Source organism: Carettochelys insculpta, chromosome 6 (genome assembly GCF_033958435.1).
Source record: "Carettochelys insculpta isolate YL-2023 chromosome 6, ASM3395843v1, whole genome shotgun sequence".
In the NCBI taxonomy this organism is placed as follows: domain Eukaryota; kingdom Metazoa; phylum Chordata; order Testudines; family Carettochelyidae; genus Carettochelys; species Carettochelys insculpta.
Genome location: NC_134142.1, coordinates 98,506,097 through 98,531,529, shown reverse-complemented (window position 1 = coordinate 98,531,529; position 25,433 = coordinate 98,506,097). Strand labels below are relative to the sequence as shown.

Sequence of the window (25,433 nt, the reverse complement as noted above, 5' to 3'; positions counted from 1 at the left end):
ATGACTTACAGATTTCTGTTTCAAAGACAGGTTGTACTTTTCCCTCTGGATTTACAAATCAATTTTCCTTTGTCTTAATATTGTACGTGTTATTCAGCAAGAAACAAATTCAAACCTGATTTCGAAAACTAAAAAGCTGAGTTTATAAAATTTAAGGAAATCACACTCAGAGGTGGAGTGATCTTCAAAGATAGAAATCTCTTACATATAAGGCTATGAAAATTTGCAGATTCTGATTTGATAATGGAAACTTTCAAAGAATACTAAAAAAACATCTATATGCATGTTAAACAATTGGGTATGTAACAGAACTAAGGAGCTTGACAAGCACAAAGTTCTGCCTGTTTCTTTTTTTTTTAAAGTGCCTGCTGAAATGAGATGCATATTATAATTCTAGTTGTGTAGTACACAATGCAGAGGGTAATGCAGATCTATTTGAATTATGGGACATTTGGTGGACCAGAGTCATTCCAGCTACAACTCTGTTCAACATAATGAATTTAGCTTTCTCTGTCCTCACAATAGCTGTCTGCTGCAGCAAGGTTTATCAAGAGGTGCTGACAGTCTTCAAGTCTTATTAGAGTTAAGGGGGGTTGAGGGAATTCAGCACTGTAGCAGGCTGCGGCCAGGAGCTGGCTAGTTCCAGATGGCCTTTTTTTGCCTAAATCTCCTCAGACTTGCAGCACATTCTTTCCAGCAAACAAAGCTCATAAGAAAACCATTAATAACCAAGCCATTTCCCCTCAGGCTTCTCTGCTAGGACATAGTTTTCCAGTCTTCTTTTCATAAGTTGGAGGTTAGAGTCAAAAACATTTACTTCTTTCCTTCTGTGTTTGGTTAGTTTCCTGCTAATCTCTCTTCTGAGACCCCGCAATGGGGGATGGTTTCACAGTCGGACTCCAGTCTGAATCTGAATGTCCACAATGCAGTGATGTAGTCCTGCAACCTGAGTCAGCTGATCTGGGAACTGAGACTCAGTTCAGAGGGTTTTTTCTTCACGGTGTAGGCATATTGTAAAAGGTCAAGAGTCCTTAAAGAAATAGCAACCTTTTTGACTCTGCAGATGCTTCCATCTTCCTCACTCTTCCTCTCTCAGCACATGCTACCAATGTGTCGTCGTCTTCTCCAATACTCCTGGACTGGCATAGCCTGGTTTCCCAGATGTCCCTGTTTGACCTTAATAGGCCAGTGAATTCTGTGAAAAACACTTTTTTTTTCCAGATCTATATGTGGCCCAGATCAACTACTGATCTAAATCAGTGCATCTTTATTGGTTTCTGTGGAACTATGTTGATTTACAGATGACCCTGATCGTTTTAGATCTTGCAGTTCATACTTAAGTTGGTCATTTTCTCTGCTGGTATAAGTGGGTACATCTCTACTGAACTCAATAGGCATTTGTTGATGAAAACATGAACACAGAATTTATCCATGTGTAATTGTATATAACCATATGTACAGAGAAATACAGTTTGTCATGCTAAAATTTAGAACAGGAATGAAGTTTCATACAACAGTTAAAATATATGCAGATACATAAAGCTGTCTTACTTTAACCAGTTTGCCCATCTCTAGCTGCTATTGTATATATCGGGAAATTTACTGAAGGGAACTTATATTGGAATACCTAGAATTTCCTGAAAATGAAGCAGCATAGGCTGTAGACCTCTGTTTCCAGTGATCCACCAGAAGTTTATATAGAGGAACCCTTCCTGCTTACAGAAAGCAAATGTTGATAGTGATGGTAAATCCTGGTATGTGGGAAAAAATTAAGGTTGGTTGAGACACCGTTTTGGAGCTGCCTAAGGTAATAGGCTTTCTCTGAGGTATGTGTATCAGGGTAAATTCCTTTTTGTGAGCAGATCTCCTTTTAAGACCTGAGAGATTCTTGCTGAAGCTAATACAAATAAAAATAGACCTCTCAGACCTCAGTAGAGGATGGAACCCAATATGTTCTCACCTTTCGTGCTCCTTTATCATTGTTTCACCTCTTATCTTACTATTTTCTTTTCGGTTTTCGTGGGGTTTCTGCCACCTTTTAACTATAGGCTGTGTCTGCGCTAGCAAGTTCTTTTGAAAGATTTTTCAAAAGAAGGGGGCTCTTTTGAAAGAGCCCATGGAGCATCTACACACAAAAAGCATTCTTTCAAAAGTAAATTGAAAGAATTTGGTGTTCCTTTCAAAATCACTCTTCCTTTCTCATTTCAGGAAGAGCACCTCCTTTTGAAAAATTCTATCGAAAAAAAAAAAAAGTGTGTAGACTCTCCGTAGGGGCCCTTCTTTCATAAGAGCAGTCCTCATAGTACTTGATTTTTTCAATCCCTGGCCTATTCTTTCGACAGAGCCGTGGCTCTGTGGATGCTGTCTTTTGAAAGAGCAGATGATTCTTTCAATCCACTTTTTTGTGCGTGGACACACTCTTTCGAAAGAAGGTCTTTCAGAAGAGATCTTCCAGAAGGGATCCTTTTGACAGATCTCTTTAGTGTAGATGTAGCCATAGTATGGAAATATAGTATAGCTTATCATACTAATCAGTTGCATACCGTTCTGCATTATTGTACTCATGAGCTTCATATTGGCCTGTATTTTCTAATCAACAGAGTATCAAAAATTGTAAAGACTTTAGTCACACACAGAACAAGAGTGCACTGAATTTTAATCCATTCCTAGAACTGAGCTCACTCCCCTCTTTTTTTTTTTTCAATATTTAACTGCAGGAGCATATCACCTGTTTGTGTATGAGTAGTGTCAAAGTTAGACTCAGACTCACAATTTATCAGACCACTCTGTTTTATTAGCAAAGCCGCTCTGCTAATACATTTAGAAGTGAGCCCCCCGAGTGGGGCTTGTGTCTCTTAATTTATACAGTTTTTTGGAGAACAAGTTACAGACAAAGAAGAAAAAGAGTTTAGTCACCACCCTTCGAGATCCCTGAGACCAGTCACGTATCTTCAATTACCTGCCACCCTTAACAATCTCCTTTAACAGCTTCCAGTTAACTTAACTAATTGCCCTTCACACCTTCCATTCTGATGCCTGCTTCTTAGATGCGCTGGCTCCATCTTAATTGCTTCTCCATTCAAAAGCTAACTGTCCCTACGTGTGCTCCCTCAGATACTTTGTAACATGTTTTGGCATGCCCTCTCATATACAATGTATCCAGCATGTCCCCTTATACAACGTTATACTTATACAATGTTATACTTCCACAGTAGGTATTTGAGGATAAGGGTGGGCATAATGACTTTTGGAAGACATTTTAGGTGTGTTCTTTCTTTTCTCCCATCCTGGTATTGGTTTTGCTCAGGGAGTTGTTAACCACCTCTCTTTGTCCCTCAGGAAGTGGTCTTGGAACCTGCAGGAGACTCTCTGTACCTCACCCAGAAACTCTCTCTCTTCAAACCTAGCAGCCCATTCACACATTGCTGATTCTAGTATTGCATCCTGAGCCAGAAAGCCTTATCTGACAACTCTTGATACCTTTCTCTGAGCCCTGCAGACCTCAGTCTTTCAATTTCTTGATAATTCACACCCCAGGGTACACTCTAGACTTGAAATCTTGGAATTTGCACCAAAAGGTGTAATAAATCCTGTACTATGGTTAAAACAGGGGTACTAGTCTCCACACGTTAATGTTCTGAAGATATTTTTCTTTTATTTTTTCCTCCTTGACTCAATTTTTCCTAACTGGTCTTGCTGTTACATTTTTTAAAGCATACAAATGGTTAATCGTTTGTCCAATCACAAAAAAGTATGAAAATGTGTGTGTTAGAGTAGGGTGAATAGTATGACCCCTTCCCCTCCAGAAAAGCTTCAAATATCCCTTTGGACGTGTATTGAATTAGTCCAATATAGTTAGTCTCATTTTCTAATTACTTTAGCAAGACCATTAATGGAATCATGTTCCACAAGCCGCAAATATGTTAAGTTAATGTTAATCTCATAAACTCCAATATTGAGAAAAAAGAAATATGTATTAGTTTCCTGCATGGATTCTTATCCCATTGTTTGAACCACAGTTCAGGATAGCATCCCTATTCAGCAAAGTACATGTTTATTTATCTGCATATACATTTAAACTGATGCTTTAAGTATTTTCTTTAATTAGGAATGAGAAGTGCTGCACCCAGCCAATCAGGGAAAAGAGACCCCACCACAGAATTTCGGTAATCTGTCTATCATGCATAGCAAAGAGAAGCACAAAGTTGGACCTTGGATGGAAGAATGAGAGCTTTAGCTCTGTATATCAGCTGTTTAGGGAGACATAGGAAGCATACCACTCAGATGGGAATTATTTAAAACTTTGCACTTAACGTTGCCTGGCTTAAGCATTTAAGGATCTGGTTTATTCTAAGGGCAATCTAAGATCCTAAGCACCCTATCCTATGTGTTCCTCCATAGGTCTTCCTAGGTAGTCCCATATCTGGAGTGAGAATGTCAGGGTGGGGAACAGTAATGGTGCCTTATTTGTCCAGGCACTCTGCTAGAGTAGTAGGCACGATCAATCTCTACTTTCTTGCCTACCAAGACTGCATCTACATCAAGTTCTTTCAAAAGATTTTCAAAAGGGACCTCTTTGAAAAGATGCTATAGAGCATCTACACACAAAATGGCCATGTCTACACTGGCAAGTTCTTTCAAAAGAGCCCATGGAGCATCTACATACAACAAGCATTATTTCGAAAGTAAATTGAAAGAATGTGGCACTCCTTTCGGAATCACTCTTCCTTTCTTGTTTCAGGAAGAGCACCCCGTTTCGAAAGCATCTTTTGAGACAAAACGTGTGTAAACACTCCACAGGGCCCTTCTTTCAAAAGAAGTCTTCATTTTTGATCCTTAGCCCATTCTTTTGAAAGAGTAGGCACTGTGGGGATGCTCTTTCAAAAGAGCAGATCACTCTTTTGATCCGCTTTTTTGTGTGTAGGTGCATGGTTTCAAAATAAGTTCTTTTGGAAGAGGTCTTCTGGAAAAGCTTCTTGTGAAAGATCTCTGAAATGCAGATGTTGCCCCAGAGAGCAGGAAACATTGGGTAGCTTCACTGTAGCTGAACTGGAGTGGAGCAAGGTACCCTGTACCCTCCTCTCCACTTGCACCTATGAGTGCCTCAGGAATTATTGTTGAATTTCTTTCTCTATTCCTAGGCTTTTCAAGCCATTTCCTCCTCCTCCACTCCTTGTCCCTTGAGAAAGAAGACTAATTTTATCCATTGACTCACTTCACAAAGGTGATTGTTAGAAGAAATTGATTCCTTTTCTGGAGTGTTCTGTGATTTATTCTATGAGAGAAATAATACACAAAGAAATTGTAGTACATTTAGGTATTCTTATTAGCTCGAGTATGATTCATTTAAGTAAGTGAACATCAGAATACGTAAGGTAATGTAGTGAAGCCCATCTTAACTGACAGCTCCAGGGAGAGTGTAATTGGCAGCCAAGTACAGATGGCCTTTACCTGAAAGTTGAACAAAATGGCACTGGAAACCTTCTGAGGATTCTTTAAAAAGGTTGCTTATAAGATGGATAGATAACCTGCTACTGGTGTTTCTTCGTGCATGCTTCACTGTAAACAAGGGCATGACATAGGGTTGCTAGATGAGATCATCAAGCGTAATAAGCAGTTTCTAATGATTTTAGAGGAATGGAAAACAACAATTTTCTTAATGAAACTAACCAATTTCTGAAAGTAGAAATTCCTTTCCTGCTCATCAAGAAAGTAAAGTGGGAGGCAGTCTCTGAAGCTTGTCAAGTTGATTACAGATAATGGTTCTATTGCCACTGATGTGGGACAAGTATGCATACCTGGTTAGAAATTGCATCTAGTTGTGATAACAAAAATCTAAGATTCTTGTGCATAAAATTAGATTTTATTTTCTTTGCATTTAACCAACATAATAATCGGAAAATAGTGAACTGGCTAGGATTTCAGCCACCTTTATTTCTAGAGAGAGACTTGAAAACCCTGACCCATCTGAACACTGCTGCATTTGGAAATTTAAATCTTGGTATTAATATTGAAGCATAAATCTATGGTGGTTTGACTTTGACTCTAGTTCATTATAATCCTTATTTACTGGTGAAGATAATAGAGGAGTACTTGTGAGAGAACATACTGCTCAGTATCAGGGAGGTTTGCAGAATCAGACACTATATGTGTGTAGAATCATTAAACAAAAAGATCTCCATGTTCTTACTTTTTGTAGCTATAAGGTGACCAGATGTCTCCTTTTTAAAAGGACAAGTTCCACATTTAAGCCTCCCTGTAGATGTCTCTACTTTAAAAAACAAAAAAAGACAAATTATCCTGTATTTTCTGTCTCTTCCATCCCATCAGTTCTGGTGGGTCCTACTGCAGGCTGGATCCTCATTTACCAGCCATCCATCCACCAGCAGTGAGTGGAGAGTCCAGTGGCAGAAGATAGAGGTGGGTGCTCAGGGCTGTTGGCTGGGCAAAACTGCAGTGAATGGGGACAAAGCTGCAGTGGATGAAGCTGGGTGCTCTCCCTGATGGTCTGGCAGTGCAGTCCTTGCAGATTTCCAGTTCCTCCTACCCTATTTCTGGCCGGCACTGAGTTCTTGCTGCAGTGGCTGGTGTGTGTAGGCAGGCGGTTACGTGTCACCTCTGATGCCCACCCACTGACCCTTTACATGCTTCACCCTCATTGTCCTCTACCTGCTGTTATCATTCATCCCATGCCTCACCCTGATGTTCACCCTTCCCCCACCCAGCAGGATGCAGCCTGCTCCTAGCACTGTGCAGAGATCCAGCCCCTGGTTGGATCATTCATTTCACTAACAGACTGGCTGTCAGGCTCCTTCCCTGGCTCACTTTGGCTGGGTTGGCACCCAGGGAAAGCTCAAGACCTTCTGGCCTGGGTGCTGGCCAGGAAAAGCCAAACCCTGTATATATCAAAACCTCATGTGGCCCTGGCATGGAGAAGCTTTGCCACCCCTCAGCTAAACTCTGGAGTGGTGGGAAGAAAGCTACTTCCAGCCTGTTTGCACCCTGACCATGTGAGTTCCTAGGCAGGGGCTCTTAGCACCTTCTCCACATACTACTCCCTCCTTAGGAACTGCCCTCAGGGAATGCAAGACTGCTCTGTCCCCTAGGCAGCCTTCCCTGCTACGCTGTCTCTGTGGCCTGGTTTCCTGAAGTCAAGTTCCTGGACCCTGGTGCTCAATGCATCCTTAGAGCTTAACCCCTTTCTGCCTGTACTGTAGCCTGGGGACAGGAGGCAGCTGGGTGTTGTCATTGCCCAGCAGCCCCTTGGAGGTGTCAGCTGCTTTCTATATGCTTCTTGCTGCAGGGGTTGGGGAGAGAGAAGATATGACTTCTGGGGAAAAAAAAACATGGGCCAGGTCAGTCCTGTCCCAACTCCTTTGTCTGGAAGTCGCTCCCATCCCATCTCATTCCTCCCACCCAGTGCCAAATGGCAGCTGCTTGCAACATTCTGCTAGAAATATAAGGAGGGGAGCCTGTGATCTTGTGTGCCCCCTACATGATGCCTTGAGAACACATGGCATCAGGTATCAGGAGAGGTAGATCCATCTCAGGGAGCTAGCCACGCATGGAAGATGGAGAGCACTGAGTAGGGAGGGTTGGATCAGGTGAGATGGTCAACCCCCTCTCCACATGAAAGAAGTGTGCAGGAATTTGTGTGTCGCCTTTCATTGTACAAACCTTAAAGATAGTAATGTAAATAAAGATACCAGAATTTCTTTTTAACAGGAGCTCAATCCATTTGATACTAATTTGACCTCCTCTACTGCACAACCCTTATTCTCATTGAATTTGTGTGAACATGAGTAATTTCACCAGATCCACTATTCAGCATAGGGAAATATGGTCACCCTATATAGATAGGCAATGCCAAGCCTATGTCCTGCACAGTGGTGAATGTTGAGCTGTATAGCAAAACGTATTTTCCAAACAATGGAACAACCATCACTGAAAGGCAAACACAGACCAGACTGGGTCCCAAAAGAATATAAAATGAATGTGTTCTTTTCCTGAAACTAAAGATGGAAGCCTATCTAACTTAGCTGGCAGTGGAGAATGTGATTAGACGGGTCTGAAAATATATGTGTAGGCTGTTCATCTCATGGTTATTCCTTCTGCTAATAATTGTACATATTCAACAAGCCCGTTGTCACAAATTTACTGTCCAAAAATTCCCAAAAGTATGAAATTCAGGTGTGTCAGTTGGACCTACACAGAAATAAGTAGGTGGCATAGATGGACTAATAGTGTAAGAACAGGAATTTTTCCCCCCAGTCAGGCAAGTATATAAGGCCTAGCATCTTATGGGTTTCTCAGAGACAACAAGGAGAATAGATGTGAAAACAGTCCTGTAACCACAACACCCTTTAAATGCAGCTCTGGAGAGAGACTCCAATTTCTTTTCTTTTCTTTTCTTTTTCATTTTTATGGGTGTGGTCTTTTAATAAAAAGACAACTTTTTTTTCATAGAGACAATGTAGTGATGTAAGATCTTCCACTGGACCAACTTCTGCTGGTGAAAGAGGCAAAGTCTGAGCTACAGAGAGCTCTTTAGGTCTTCCAGACTCACCATACCTGAATTAAAACTCGCTGGCTTCATCTACACTATGACAATCTGTTGAGAAGTTACTGTTGGAAGACTTCTGTTGACAGATCACGTCCATACACAAAAACGGATCGAAAGAGCAATCTGCTCTGTTGACAGAAAGCAAACCAGACTGCCTGACCACTCTCTAACCAGAACAACCAACTGGAAGGTCAGCGAACAGGACTGCCCAGTGAACTGGAAGCCCTGTCTGTCAACACACTGTCTCTCTCACTCACTGGCATAGCTCCTAGCTCTCCCTTGCTGTGAGTGGGTCTTCAAGTACCTTCCTTTTTATTTTGGTAGTTTCATGTTTATTTTAGTTTTCCAAGTGAATTTTGGCTCTTGTGAAATAGTGGCAGCCTTTTTTTATTTTTTGTTTTGTTGTGGGATTAAGAACAGCAAAGGCAGTTGTAAGGATGGGTTACACTATGCTGCCCAACAAACTTGCTTTACCCCTTTCCTAGCAGGGAATTACATCTGGGATGGAAAGGATAGTTTGGTCTGCTAGCTCAGACAAGGTAGTCAAGTTGGCTTTTGGGGTGACTCGTGGTGTTCCAACTGACCTGAAACGACAAACTGATGTCATATTGGCCACCAAATGGATGGTAACAGTTCTTAAAAGTTTTATCCTGTTTCATATGGGGTTTTATTAACGCTGCCTGTCACTGTAGCGTCTAAACACATAACAGTAAGTTACATGCTCTAAATACCTACTAATTGGAACCTGATTTGATGCAACAGCATAGAAATCAAAGCTTCCATGTATTTCCTTTCCCCATTCCATCCTCGTTTTGGCTTAATGTGTTCACGACAGAGTGTGGGTGGCTGAATAAAATGTTATCTCTTGGTAGATGGTTGTGTGAAACAGATATTTGGGCAGACAAGGGGATAATTGGAAGTGGGTATTGATTTTATAGGACACAAATGATCTTTGATACCTGTGGCACATAGCACCATATAGGCCACTCCCTTTTGCCCCATGTTTCTATTCCTTTTCAAAATGATCTTTTGATTTATTCTTCTGACATGGAAGGAACATTTTCCCTTGATTCAGACCCACAAAAGCATAGTATTTTTAGTATCTTTGAAGATAACTAAAATGCTGCATACTATAGATTTCATATGTTTAAATGAAGGATAAAATTTCTATTGCCAATAAACTACTTGAGCACATAAGCTGGAGGCAGTAGTCTGAGATGTAGTTTTAAGAACTAACTAGATAGTGATCATCTATCAGTGTTGCTGTGGCAGGCAGAAAGTTTTGTTTCAGAATGAAACATCTCCCTGCTTTTCACAGTATTGAGAAGAAATTGCAGATGATGTAAGTTTGATTAAAGAGATGGCAGCTCAAACATTTCCACACTGTTTCCCCACAGTCACATCTATATACTGCTGGCAAAGTAAGTTAATGATATTTGCTTCTGATGAAATTTCAATTCAGTATTATGTACTGAGCAATATCAATGATCTATAAACTGATAAGTGCAGGAGAAAAAACATTTAATTAAAGCTTAAAGATATAATAAGTATCCAAAATCTGATTGCATGGTGCACTGTTTAATTTTTTCCCTTCTATCCTTCAGGTGGATTAGGTGAGCTGTGAATCACTAAATAAATAGGCTAGATTTTTCAAAACCTGACCAGTGCTCTTGATAAGTTCAGAAGCCCAGTATGGGTCTGACCCAAAGATGACCATTAACTTCAGTGGACTCTGAATAAAGCCCTAAAATAACCTCGGAAGAGGGTTGCAGGATTCAGGCCTTTGTTTCTTCTTATAAACTGATGCCCAGACTCTCAAATATATTTAGGCACCAAACTCCGATCTATGCCTGAATCACTAACTGGGTACAACAGAGGTTAATCTGAAACAGGGAAAATTCAAATCTCTTTAGAACATCCAAGAACATCCTACAAGGATGGCTCAAAAGCTCAATAATTCCTCCTGTACAATATCTTACAGGGAAGAAGAATCTCCTTTACTACCAGTCTGTGTAAAACACAGAAGCATTTGTCCCAGCCTATAACTGTGTATAAACTGTTGTCCAGACTGTGGCTGGAGGATTTTTGTGCAGAGATGCAGCATTTGACAGTTTGGCATAAAACATTTCCTAAACATTGGTACAAGGGACAGTAGAAATGGATCCTGCTTATGATTAATAAAAATTGGATGACCTAAGACACTGATATCAAGTGCTTTGAGGAGACATTTTGAGAGGATTTCCTTCCTGTGCTTTGTCTGTTAGACAGGGTTACGAAGAACTGGAAAGACAACTGAAAGAAATCTTTAAAGAAAGGAGCAATATCCTCCGTCAACTGTCGAAGACATCAAAAGAACTTGAAGGAATTAAAGTAAATCTCCAGGTTAGATTACCTTTGACATTTTTGTAATAGTCAGTTGTTCTCTTTATTTGTATCTGTTTGTTACAAACATATTTTCTTTTAATATGAGACTAATTGTAATTTATGGTCCTTTCATCAGGGAGTCACTTTTCCCACTAGGCCAAGAAAGAAAAATTCAGACAGCTTATCAGCTAGATTGTTTTTTCTGACACTTTCTCTGTCTTGCTGAGAATTATTACTTAAACCACCAGTCAACAATATGAGCATTTTAAAAAAGAGGTCACCTTTAATCACTTTATAGATGAACAATACTAAAGATCTCCTTAACAACTCTCCCTCTCTCCATTTTTTTAGACTTTGAAAAATGGCGAGGCATCTGCCAAAAGTGATGTGCAGAAACTTCTGGAGCTAGGCCAAAAGCAAAGGTAATACACTGTCTCCTTCTTTGTTTCTTGTCAACAGCTTGAAAACTGACAGATCATGGAATTGAGTCTTTCCTTTCTTTGAACACTTGTTCAAAGCATGGCACAGTAGTCATGTCTACTAGCTATCGGCCAAGACTGTTTAACAGAGGGAGAGGGAAACAAAGCAGGATTGTTTCTGTCACCCTTGAAATACTAGCTGTTACGTTACACACCTCACTTGATAGTTGGTCATTAATAATATTCATGAGAGGTGACATCAGAAATAGACCTAAAGGAACTTGGGTTGGGTTTTCAAGGATAGCTCAGAGTCAATGAAGTTCTAGACTTACTTTTTTTAAGTAATTTAGTGAACTGTGTACCTCACTGAGTCATTGTAAGTGGGCCTGATTTTCAGAGGGTGCAGCAGGGTTGAAAAATCAGCTCTATAAATTGAACCTCTCTAATCCAGAGCGCTCTCCCCAGCAACATCCACAATCCTTCATGATTTTAGTTAGCTAGACAAGCACTTATAGCTGTAGCCAAGTTTCTTGTGATTTCATAAAGTTTGTTTACAGTCACCATTCCTGGCTCTCAGTGGTCTGTGCTGTTATTTAACTCTAATTCACCCCAAATGTCTTCCAAGAGCTCAGTAAGCCATGGAAGTGTTTGCAATGGGCTAGAAAATATTGACCTCCCATGGTCTGGCAAATTCTCTTGTCAGGCACTGATCTGATCCCACGGGTGTCAGATGAGAGGTTCAACCTGTAGTTAGTTTTAACAATTGCTGGGTTTGGAAAAGGGGCATGAATTTATATAAAACTCATGAAACTGAGTACCTAGTTATGAAAATTTTACAGGGTAATCTGTGACAAGATATAAAAAAAGAAATACATTAGTTGTTGAGGGGCTGGGGTTTTGTGGATGTTCATGTCAAACTGATCCCATGACTCTAGTGAACTGGAGACTTTTCCATGACTAGGGCCAACACAGTAGCATCCTTAGCCATAGCTCAAAACAACAATAAATAGATCACATCAGTCTTAAAAATAGTCAGTCTGATAAATAGATATACCAATATAATTTTAACAAGCAGACCAATATGGGGATTATTTTTTTTCTGAAATTGATTAATGTGTCTAATAAAAGCATGTATCTTCGTTTTAACACAATAAAATATGCATTAAAATGAATTGGATATAGCCAGTGTAGGTACATCACATATTCCTTTGGTTGTTGTACAAAGTGACACTTGTAATCTTGTAATTATTTTATTGTTAATATTGTACCTAATAGTAGTTTTGTAGTGCTTACTAAAATTAGATGGCTATGGCTAGGGTCTTTCCGAATTTACAGTCCATTTTGGCCAGTTTCTTGGTCATAGCATTTTAGAAATCTTAAAATTCATTATTTTAATTAGTTTAAATCTGAAATTTCATGGTGGTGTAATTGTAAGAGTCTAGACCCGGAAGGAAGTTGGGGGGTGAGGAGAGTGGCAAGGTTATTGTAGGGAGGGTTACGGTACTGCTTTCCTTATTTCTACACTGCCGCTGGTAGGGGTGCTGCCTTCAGACATGGGCAGCTGGAGAGAGGTGGCTGCTGGCCAGGTGTCCAGCTTTGAAACCAGCTTTACTTCTGCATTGCTGCCTGAAGGGCTGTGCCCGTGATCTGTAATGGCAACTCTTGCTCAGCTCTCCAGGCAATTGAGAAAAAGTAATAGAGAAAGTATGGTATGATCATCCTTATTTCTACATTGATGCTGGTAGGGCATGGCCTTCAGAGCTGGGCTCCTGGCCAACAAACATAGCTCTCTGGCTGCCCAGCTTTGAACAGCATAGAAATAAGGGTGGCTATGCTGTATTGCCCTTTAAAATAACTTTGTGGATCCCCCCAACTCCTTTTTGGGTCAACACCCCCAATTTGAGAAATGCTGGCCTCCTCTATGAAATCTCTCTATATTCAAGCATAAAAGAACACAAAGGACAACATTTCAAGGGAGCAAAGTCTGTAGTATTTTTTTGTTTTGTTTTGTTTTTCTGGAAATGAATTTGTTAGGCCTGTAAGATACAGAAGGCTTGTGATGAAATGGTTTCCATATCACCTGTTATATACTAAAGAATATAGGGGTCTGTTTAAGTGTCCATGGAAGTCAATAAAGAGTCCTTCCATTTACATTAATGGGTGTTAGATCAGATCTTCATATGCCTTATAAATGCCAAAGATAGATATTTATGTTAAACGGGCACATTTTGGACCTGCTTGAACTGTGGAATAGTGGGATTTAGTTAATATATCTAAAGATCTTTAAACATGTTAGCACCTATGTAGTTGGACATGGTTAAAATATCACCATTGACTACTGGTAATCAGCTTTTACCAAATTAGACACTATTCTTTATCATCCGTTTTTTCATATAGTAAATGTTGGTAAAAGTCTTGAAAGTTTCATACGAGCTTTAGTGATTGCAAAGTATTTTTATACCAATAAATCTTAATGATATTAAGCAGTGATCATCACATCTTGGAACTTTTTAATATGTGAAAATTAATATAGTCTTTGCAATTAGGGAATAATTGATAATGTCCTTAAAACTTAATGAGAAGGTAAAAAGATGGTGCCAGCTGAGACTGTCATTGTTCAGTGTTTCAATTTGCAAATAGTCTCTGAAACATTTACCAAAAACATTTGTGGTTTCATCTCTGTGTATGAAAATGTCTTTTTATGGAGGTACATCAGTAAATCACATGGTTATTTCCTCAGTGTGACTGTCAATAACTATTTTGTGAATTAAAGGATTTTGGGTGCACAAATGGATTCGTCCACATAACTTACAAAAATATTCAAGAAGCCTTTTTGGAGAACTCACTCTAAATCCTCAGACATTATACAGCAAGGTATAGAATCAACCATTGCTACAAGAGCAATGTAGCACCAGTGATTTCAATGAAGCTGTGCAGATTTACACCATCTGAGGATCTGACCCTAGTAGTCACCTGTCAGAAGTCCAACTTTAATCTTTTCTTTTCTGAGCTCTGTTGTAGTTTTTATGCTGCCTTGGAACATGGTCGTCACCTATAGTGGTTCAATTTCTGTCACTTCAGTGTGCTGTCAGCACTTCAAAGTGACACAGACTTTGTTAGACAGCACTGGAAATCCTGCTGCTGATGGCTCTTGGATTTCACCAGCTGCACTATCCAGAACTGTGAAGCTTTCTAACACCAGTGTAGAGGAAGACTAATGTGGTAGATAAGCCAGCAACTTCGTGCCTTATTATGTACAAAGCTCATTCTACACCACTCAGGCAGCCACTGGGCTAAATTGTCTCCTGCACTGAGCCCTGCTTAATGCAGGCAGGGGTTCCAGTTTTCTGATTGTGAGGGTTGGTCTATGTGACTGGCATTCCTGATTATGCTGCTGGAACGCTCTGATAAGTCACTGTTGTAGTAGCACCACAACCACAGCAAACAGCCTGTGTTGGTGAAGGAGGAGGAGGAGAATGGGCTGGCTATCATAAGAACTCTATCAGACATAACTGTGCAAGACGACAATTTTCCAATTCCACAGGAATACTATGTTTGCAATATGTTGCCAGTTAATGGTACCGTTTTTGCTTCCTGAGCAATGGAAAGGGGCTGGATATCAGTAGCTAATCTATAAAATCTCATTTTTTGTTTTTAGTGGTGTCTGTTTTTGAGCAGCTAGACAACTCCTCAAAAGACTGCAGTTCATCTCTTGTTTCTAGAAGTAGTAACTAGTGGCTTCCATTTACCTGCTGGAATTTCTCTTTTCCTTAAAAGCAAGTTTAAACCAGCTCTCACACACAGTAGTGTTTAAATTCTTCACTGTTCCTATAACTAGTCTTTTCATTAGAAATTACACTCTTGGCAGATGTTGTGCACAGAAGGCTGCTTGACAGATACAAAAGTAGCCAATTACAATTATATATAAATAAAAATAGTTCTTTTTGCATCAGTGCTAGAGTTCAATGGACCATTTATGGCTTTGTCAACATAACACATGGGCATGTCATAATGGTTGTTATGCTGCATAATTAAAGGAGTGTCTTTATTAAACTAAAGTAAACAAAAAATCGTGTTTTCTAATGGGGGGCAGTGGTGAAGTTTGTGTTGTTTTTTTTTTCCAATGACCTAGGGAAGAAATGAAATCTCTCCAGGAGGCTTTTCAAAAGCAGCTTAATGAGGCAGCTGAGAAAGCAGAAAAACAGCAGGCTACTGTGAGTGATTCTCTGTCCTTTCTTTAGTATTCTTGTTTGTTTGTTCTATCTTTCTACCCCACTCCCTTGTGATTTATTTCATTAGATCAATTAACTTTGCATGAGCAAAGTTCTAATTATTTATTGATTATGCATTGTGCTGTGCCAACCAAAAGACCTTATTCCTTACTCTGAGGAAACTGTACTAAAAACTGTCTCCTCCCACCACCACTTCATACTGATGTAATTCCATTGACTTGAGCGGAGTCGTGCCAGATTGAAATTAGTGACCACAAGAATCTAACCAGGCCCAACTCCTCAATCTTGATCTCATTAAAGTCAATGCGTGGTTTGCACTTTGACTTTAAAGAAAAAAAACAAAAAAAAACAAACAGATTTTGGTTCTCCGTATTGTACTCCATGAAGTCAGATGAAAATGTGTAATTTTTTGGCTAAATCCTTTGTTAACCAAGAACAACATAATTAACCTCCATGTGTTCCCATTCTTCTGTGGAGCTTAATGGGCCAGATTTTAGTACTGTGAAGAACCTTTCCTCATTTCTCTTGAATGACATAAATAAGAAAATGTCTCATATAAATCCCAGTGGTCTAATAAACAGAACATCTTTGTAAATAATCTCTTCAGTTGGGTGACAGATAACAGAATATTTTAGTATCAATCGAAAGTGGTTTTGTCAGATTTCCTGGTGAATGTCTGCATTCACCATGGCTGGAAATGCCAGTTGATTTATATATTTGTTTGTTTATTTATTTTCATTTTGCCATATTTCACTGTTTTCCAGGGTCAGAGATCAAGAATGGGGTGAACTTAAGAATAGGGTAAATAAAAATGATTTTGCAAAGCTCTGCAAATCTTTTCCAAAATACGATTTTTAGGTGAAGGTTCATATTTCTCTTGTTCATATCTGAGCCAGATTGTGAATGCTTGTTTAGCAGGATATGGATTTATTGGTTTGGGAATTATGACAGTTTCAATTATGTTAACATCAAAATTCCCATTGGCTTCAGTGAGACAAAGATCAGATATTGTGGTCCCTCTTCAACAAGATACTTAAGGTAGTTTTATGGAAGTCAGTGGCACTATTTATATGCTTACAATTAAGTGCGTGTTTAACTGCATTGCTGAGATGTAGCCTATATCCAGTTCGTATTGCCTTTTTAGGAAAGAAATAGCTGTGTTCAAAAATGTACATAACAGCATTCTGCTGTAAAGGAGAAATAAAATGCATTTTATAACCATCAATTAAAAGAGAACTTCCAAGGCAATATTCATAGTATGTGAAAGAACTTTTTCTTCGTTGCTCTTTCAATGCTTGGGAAGGGACTCTAGTCCTTTACAAAGTGTTTTATCCCTTTGCCACATATTAAGGTATTTTATTATTATTATTATTATTATTATTGGGTGAGAGAACAAAATAATAAATTAAACCTCCAACACTAAAGCTTTGTTTTTTGGGGCAGAAAGTGAAAGAGCATGCTTAATTTGATTTATTTATCATAAAAATCAGTCACGTTATCATCAGGTCCTGTCAAGGTAGTCATGGAAATTTGTATGAAGAAACAACAAGAAGTTTTGTGGTACCTTATAGACTAACAGATTTTTGGAGCATACGCTTTTGTGGGCAAAGACGTTATTTGTTGGATGCAGTGTAGCTGGACTCCACCACATTGCATCTGCTGAAGCGGGTCTTTGATGAAAGCTTACTCTCCAAAACATCTGTTAGTCTATAAGGTGCCACAGGACTTCTTGTTTTTGAGGATACAGACTAACGTGGCTATCCCTCTGATACTTATATGAAGAAAATTAAAAACAAATGATCTAACTAATCTAGCAAGAGTATTAAAATGGGAATAATTTCTTAAAGTCAGTGGCAAAACACAGCATAGGGCTGGTTTGTCTCACTTCTCTTCTCCAACCAGTTGAAAACATGGTAGGCCAAATTCAGATTTCATTTACATTGATGGACCCCCACTGACTTGGGGAAGGATCAATAAAGTGCAATAATAAAGGTGTGTATTTAGTGGCAGAATTCATCAAGCAAAACAAAACAGACTTGAAATTACAATCTGCTGACTTCTTGTTTATGTTACAGTGTATGTTTTTAAGACAGCTTAATGAGTGCATCTTGAATTTGATCAACAGAGGTATCTCTAAAGTTTGGCATTAATTTCACTCCCTCTCCCCCTCATATTTATATAAACTTATATCTCTTTTAGCTTTTATTATCTATGGGATTTCTTTCATGGTTTATTCAGGGTAGGGTGTAATCCTGGAGTGGGATACTAGGGACCAATTCTGAATTTAGCTACCGTGCAATGATGATTCTGCACCATAGACACCTCACTTTCAGTACACAGGGAGATAAATCACCAGTGTAACAGACAGCAGAATTAATCCTAGGTTGCTGTCTTCGGGTTAGAAGAGGAGACTGTGATGTAGAAAGCTTGAGCTCTGTTTTCTCCTAATGATAGACCTCTAAATGATTTCAAGGGCAGCAAGGTTGAACTCTTGACGTTTGTCCCTGTTCAAGATAACTCATCTCTTAGAGTGTGTAGCTTTTTGGGAAAAGAGTGTAAATTTGAAAAGTGTTTACAGAACATCAGTTGAAAAATACAACAAAAATGGAAATATATTATTATTATTGTAACTTAATCCTGTGTTCTGACCTTGTTTCATACTTTTGTGCATTTGGTTCCATTTCACTGAACTGTAAAGCCTTATTCTAGTCATACATGCATATGTTTCAGTTTGTTGAAGTCAGTGGAGTTACTTCTGATTTACCTTGTGTAAATGAGATAATCATTGTTTGATCAAGCCCATTAAAAGAGCTCAAACTGGAGTATTTGCAGAAAATTGCTAGAGGACAGAAGGTTAGAATGCCATTTCTCTTCTTGGCAGCTAGGAATAATATAATCAATCTCCTACTTATTCTGTGTTACTCAATTGGTAAATTAGCATTATATATTTTAAACAAATAGAGAACACCTGCCAGAGGGCAATGATAGGATATATTAAGTAACTGCAAAATGGTTATATTTAAGAATGTGAAATAATCAAGAAAATCCAATTATATTACAAATAATGTGGAAATATTATAGAGGGCTTGACCTAAATTGGCAGGTCTAAATTAACACCACTGTAGCATCTTGAATACATTACTCAATGGTCCAAACTCTTCAGAACGTACTATATTAACCCTTTATTTCTCATGAGTCAAGTTACATAAATGAAGTCTAGGCAAAATCTTATGGACTAGTTACTGAAACATGCAATTTTGAGTCAATTGAAACTTACTAATGAAGTGGTGTGGTGAATATGCAGCACTTCATTAGGCTAATTCTCCCCCGTGGCAACTTCCATATGTCAAACTTTGAAGTGCTGGCATGCTTGTAGCCACAGGCACTTCAAAGGACTAAAAGCACTTCAAAGTAGCGTGGGCACTTGAAAGTGTCCGTGTCTACATGCATGCTGGCACTTTGAAGTTTGACAAGTGGAAGTTGCCTCAGGGGAGAATTAGCTTAATGAAGTCCTGCATATTCACTGCACCACTTATTTAGCAATCTCCCACTGCCCTGATTAACATGCCCCCTTCGAAGTTGGGGGCAAGTGTAGACAAGCCCTAAATGTTTTAGCAAACATTGTGTTTTTATTTATTCATTAGTTGTAAACCAAATAATCAATATGTGTGTGCGTAAGTGTCTCTGATTAATGTCCTACCAAATTTCCAGTCAATTTCATGGTCATAATAATAAATTTCCTTATTTCAGATATTTAAATCTAAAGTTTCAGTGTGCTTTAATTGTAAGAGTCCTGACCCAAAAAGGAATTCAGGGAGGAGGGTCAAAAGAGTATTGTATTTCAGTATTGCTACCCTTACCTTTGCACTGCTGCTGGCAGTAGCACTGACATCAGAGATGGGCAGCTGCTGACCAGGAGCCCATCTCTGAAGTCCAAGCCACCACCACCCGCAGCATGGAGGTAAGGAAGGTAAGGTTAATTTCATACTTCATTTTACCTATTTTTATATTTAAAAGTGTATTATATTTCCCCCTTCATATAACTTTGGTTAAAGCATCTGAAACAGATTTCTATTTATTGTTTCTTTAGTTCCCTTTTTTTAGATTAAGGAGTAATTGGAACAAAAATAGAGTTTATATTTAGACTCAGAGGGATATCCATTGTAGTCTGTAGCTTCACAAATAACAAGCAGTCCTGTAGCGCCTTAAAACCTAGCATTCATTTATTACAATTTTTTTACAAGCTTTGATGGCTTGCTATTTGTAGAGCTTGTATTTTTATCCCATTTTTAAATGACAGTACTTAAAATAGCTCTCTGTAGGTATATCTGCGTAGCAAAGTTATTGCTAAATATCAGCCTTTATTTTGAAATAACTTTGCTAGTGTCTACACAATGCAGCCACTATATAAAAATAATTTGGCTTGTTTTGAAATAGGTAAACCTCATTAAATGAGGAAAAGCATCTCTTTCAACTGATTTCAAAATATCTATTTTGAAACAAGGGCTGTGGAGACAGGGAATAAAGTAAATTTTGAAGTAAATCATGCCTCCAGTGGCTGTATTTTGAAATAGGCTCTATTGTGTGTAGACACTACTTCAAAATGCATTTTATCTGCATTATTTTGAAATAAACTCTTCTGTAATAGCTTATTTTGAAATAAGGGTGCTGTGTAGATACACCCTGTAGCTGTGTCTACACTTGCATTCCTCTTTCAAAAGAGTCATGCAAATGAAGGAAATTGAAAATGCAGATGAGGTATTGAATTACATATGACACCTCATTTGCATATTCCTTCAGAAGATCTTCTTTGGAAAGAAAGAAAGAAAGTGTAGAGAGGGCTCTGTCAAAAATAAACCCTATCTTCAAAAGAACCCTTCTTCCTGAAATATTCTGCTGAAAATTACAAGGGCCTCCAAGTATCCTCAACTCCAGTTCATATTAATGGCAGTTAAGAGTGCTTAAGATGTTACAGAATTAAGTCACCAAAGAGGCCAAGTGTTCACTATTTTCTTCAACTGGCAGGGCCGATCCAGCTTTTTTTTTATTTTATTTTTTTTATTTTGGAAGGTTGGGGTTTAGTAGCAACAGAATGTAATGGCCAAATCCTGGTCCTGTCAAAGCCAAAAATTTGGATTTGAACTCGCTGCGAACAGGGTCTGTCCCCAATTGAATACAATTTTCCACTTCAAAAAAAAAAATTTCCCTGGCCCTGCAAAAAAATCTGTTCTTGTACTGTCTGTTTTGTTTTAATCTCTAACCAAACTAAACTATTAGAAAATTACAACTCTCAAAGCTGAATTGTAACAGATACACTACTGACTATGACAAGCCTGCCAGTTGCAGCCATGGTAATGAACAATGTCAATGCACATGCTGTACTCCAGAGCATCCCTAATTGTTCATGGCTCAAACTGTCCTAAGCGAGACAAGTCTAAGCATACAGCTTGCAAGCTTTGACTCTGCCATAATGATTACGTGTTGGTATTCTTCTGTACTTCACATTTTTTGTTAAATAAATGATTCTTAGAATTAGATCATTGCCATCTGCTAGGGCATTTTTAGATTTCAATGGAAGGGGGCATAATTAGAAGTTTCAAGGTCCAAAACTACTGAGAGTACAGGCTGGTAGATGTAAGCAGTTGTCCTTCACAAATGTAGTAAGCCCTGAAACACACAGCTCTGAATATGCCCAATGCTTGTTTCCTAGAGACAAAAAAGCACTGTGCTTGTTTAACATTGAAACATTCACTGGCTTGGAGCTATACTATATTTTCAGTATTTACTTTTAGTTACAGCTAGATATCAGTTAAAGGAAAATAATGATAACCATTGGATGTCAAACTGGGTGAAAAGACTGAATAATGAGGTGCAGAAAACTTCTGAGTGGCTTTTCAACCTTTAATTTACACACAATGATAGAGTAGAATGTGAATGGCCAGTCATGCATACGATGGTAGGTGGTGCATTAGGGTGGAGGAGGCAGAAAGCAGAGTTTCTACACCCCCATAAGTAATGATTCATGCATGATTATCCTATGTCCCCAAGCAGCGTTTTTCAACTCAAGGTTCTTAAACTGCTTGCAGTCCTTTGTAGCCTTGAACGATGCTCTTTTCTTGGATTTGAGGAAAAACCTAATGAAACATCCTGACACTGAGACAATTGCCTTAAGGCACCAAGATATAGAAGCATACACAGACATACTCAAATGGATAGATGGGTTATCGTTATATTATCTCCAGTAGCCAAGTAATAGAAATTTAAGCCTTTTGTGTGGCTTATTGCCGCTCTGTTTTATGATTAATTGTCTCTTCAGCTGTTAAAGATTAAGTGGTGCAACATTAGAATTCCAATGAAAGTAAACAATAAATGCATTTTTCTTAATTTAGATATAATTTAACTTGAAAAGTAAAGATTTTTTACTGTGGAAAATTCAGGTTAGTTGATTTATTATATACATTCTGAAGAGCCCATATCAGTTTTGATTTACATTTACAGTTGAACCTCTGTAGTCCGACATTCTGTCGTCTGGCAACATCCATAATCCAGCATGATTTTAGGTATCTGGATGACCACTTATTGTGAGTGTGGACAAGTTTCCCATGGTCCCATGAGGTTTGTTTACATCCATCAGCCCTGATTTTGAGTGTTTTCTGCTGTTATTTAGCTGTAATTTACCCCTAAATGTTTTCTAAGAGCCCAGTAAGCAGTGGAAGTGCTGGCAATGCTGCTTGACCATCTGTGGTCTGGCAAATTCTTTTTTGACACCAGTCAGGTCCCAAGAGTGCCTCCTATGGTCTGACAAATTCTCTTGTTCAGCTCTAGTCAGGTCCCCAGGATGCCAGACCAGAGAGGTTGAACCTGTACTGTGCAAAAAATCTTAACGTGATACATAGGGCTTTGTGTAATCAGGAATAATCAGTATTTTCCACAGTGTAGGCCTTTATGCATTGGGCATGACAAGCAAGAGTTCTATAGAACTCTGCCAATCATCCCTCACTTGAAGAGACCTCTCCCTTAACTGAATGAAAGATAGCTCATTGGCTTCATGCTGGTATGGTTATTGAGGCGCCAGGTCAGATGGTGGTTTTTAATTACTGATCTCTGCCTCCTGGGAAGTGCTTGTTGTAGAGTTAAGACACTGAGGCTCGTGTTCAAGGGGTGAAAGGATCTCTATCCTATTGTCTTCCTTCTTAAAGCAGCAGGTTTTTCCAAAGTGAATTTATAGGAATACTTTCACAAGTGCTGTTACGTGAACTACAAAGTTTCCTCAGCTGTGTTTGCATGAATGCTTTTTTGTTCTTGTTTTGTTGCAGAGAAAATTGGTCTCATTATTTTTAACCTCTGCATTGCTAATTTGTGTAGGACTGCCATGGTGTTCTAACATAAAATGGATAATTTCACATCATCATATTTATTTTAACTGCATACATCCTTATCTCTCACTGTCCGGCAGCTGAGTTATCTAGCAATGAAGTGACTGCAGTCAGACACCTACAAAGAAAGTATAACTTGACTTGTGTGAACCGAAGTTCTTGATTAAACTATATGCTCTGCAGAAGCTAAGAGTCAGACTTCTAAATGTATGAATGCCTTGAGTTTATCATGGCTAGGCACAAATTGTAACACCTTTGCTCCATGATTTCTTCCAGTGGCTTCAGAAGCTTGATTGGACCATGCGTATAGAATTAATGCTCTTTAGTGTCAGGGTATAAAGATGTGATAGATGTTGTGTTAACATATAAGAGATTGAAAACTGTAGAGATTTTAAACAGGCTTTAGATTGGAAAAATAGCTAATTTAATGGTTCCAAAAATCTTCAGTTCTCTGAAGAATACCATGGAATTTTTTTTTAAAAATTCTGGATGTATCCAATCTATTCAAAAACAAAACTAGGACTCTAAGAATTCTCACGTACATTGAGTTTCTTTATTAACCTATCTTGTTTAGCAAAACCCCTACCTACCCGTGTTGTCACTTTATTACAGATTATTTAATAGATATGAAATTCAAGTCTACTAATGCTAGGCGCACCTCCTTTTGTTAAATAAGATGTCTTATCAGCAGAGACTGATATGACTAGTGGCCTCATTTTTGAATTGCTGCCAAAGGTTGTGAAGAGGAAAAGAAAAACAAGAGAATGAAAAAAACAATGATTGTGGTATTGGTAGTATGTTTCAAAATTTTACATTCAACATTTTTTTTAAACTGGCAGATTAATTTTCTGAAGACTGAAATGGAAAGGAAAAGCAAAATGATCAGAGATCTCCAGAATGAGGTAAGAGGTGATATTTTATTGTCACTAAAGCATTTTTAGAGTGAATTTAAAAGAAATTTCAATATTTGAATAACATTGAATTCACTTTAGTTTATTCTGTAATTTCAATGTTTGAATAACACTGAATGCACTTTAATTTATTCTGTGAGATTAAACCAAGAAAGGAATAGTGATGAAATTAGCCTTTATTGTAAATATACTAATGTTTTCAACTTTGTTTTACTTTCTGGAATAGTGAATTTTTCCATGTTTGCTCATATGTATCCCATTAAGCCATGATATGAGATGGTTCAGGTGCAAACACTCTCTTTTTCATCAGAGTTGTCTACCTTTATTTTTCTGAGTACGTAATCTTGAAACACCTAATGCTGGTTTGTATGTAATCCTGTAAATGCTAGCATCAGAATTAGAGTGTTTTGAATATGTTAAGCTCCTCTTTTACTATAGTAGGTGTTTAACATACATCTGATTAAGAGATGTATAGGTTGTGTTTTAAAATGATGGGCACTATAGTGCCTGATAGTTGCAGATACAGTATGTGGAACAATCAGGCATAGAGAATTTTGTTTTTTGATTCATATGGTATCCAAAAGAAGAGTGGATCAGGTATTGTGAACTAGCCAAGATTTGTCCTGAGGTTGCTGTTTCAACATGTTACGTCATTTATCAGCATTTAGCACTGTTACCTGAGCATATTGAGGAAAACAATTTGGTAGACCCAGAGATAAAGTGGAAGGAGACCACTAAAAATTAAGGCCTTCTATCATTTCTATGGATTTCCTGTCTCTTACTAATAAATTCTGTTCCAACTCTTCTTAAATCAAACAACTGGCACACAGTATTCTCTTCACATACAACAGTCATGCAGGTTTTGCACACATTTTTTTCTCAATTACTTATTTTGATTGACTTTCAAGGTAGCCAGATGATATTTGTAAAAGTGATAGAGAAAAAAACTAGCAATCTCCCACAGTTCCTACATTGAAAGAGATTATAGTTTTAATTCATAATTGGAACATATGGTAGTGTACTGTCATAATGAAATTTGGTGACATGCTGAAAGCCTATCCAAAAATGAAAACGCATTTAGGGAAAAAAAAAAAAAAGATTGGAATTACAGTGTGAACTGATGTTCTTGCTAGTAAGGTATGGCGTACAGATACATCCCATTTCAGTTGTTTGCTGGTTTTGTGGTGGTGGTGCTTTTTAAATATTGTACTTTTGTTGTGATTGCAGTGAAAGCAAATTTGCAGCCATTGTGCTTACAGGCACTCTCCTCTTACATCTATCCAAAATAAAAATATTATTTCCCTTAGTTTAAGGATATAAGATTTTATTGTCGGTGCTACATATAACATAGAATGCAGGAAAATCCACTATTGTCTAATACAGCTATGCTGCACTGCCAGAAAGAACAGTAAAAGCACTCCACAATCCATTTTTTCCAAATAACTTTGCATATGCAACTAGTAAAATGCTGCTATAGGTTTTCCCTTTTTTGGAATGGTTATTTAAAATTGAGTCAATAAGCACCTTTCTAAAGGTGAGATTCTTTTTTCTGATGTAGAATAGTATTT

General features: G+C 38.3%; 1 protein-coding gene across 3 annotated transcripts in view; it reads left to right on the top strand.

Moving 5' to 3' along the window:
• The window catches only part of LUZP2 (leucine zipper protein 2), a 462,473-nt gene that overhangs the window by 261,986 nt on the left and 175,054 nt on the right, over positions 1–25,433 (top strand). Inside the window, exons 2-5 of one of the 3 annotated variants that reach the window (XM_074999009.1) lie at positions 10,828–10,945; positions 11,279–11,349; positions 15,479–15,560; positions 23,794–23,856. In XM_074999009.1, coding sequence (XP_074855110.1) covers positions 15,486–15,560; positions 23,794–23,856 — 138 coding nt within the window. In that variant the 5' untranslated portion in view covers positions 10,828–10,945; positions 11,279–11,349; positions 15,479–15,485. Of the gene's footprint in view, positions 1–10,827; positions 10,946–11,278; positions 11,350–15,478; positions 15,561–23,793; positions 23,857–25,433 lie in introns of those variants that run through there. The other 2 variants (XM_074999008.1, XM_074999007.1) reach the window with 2 other exon arrangements.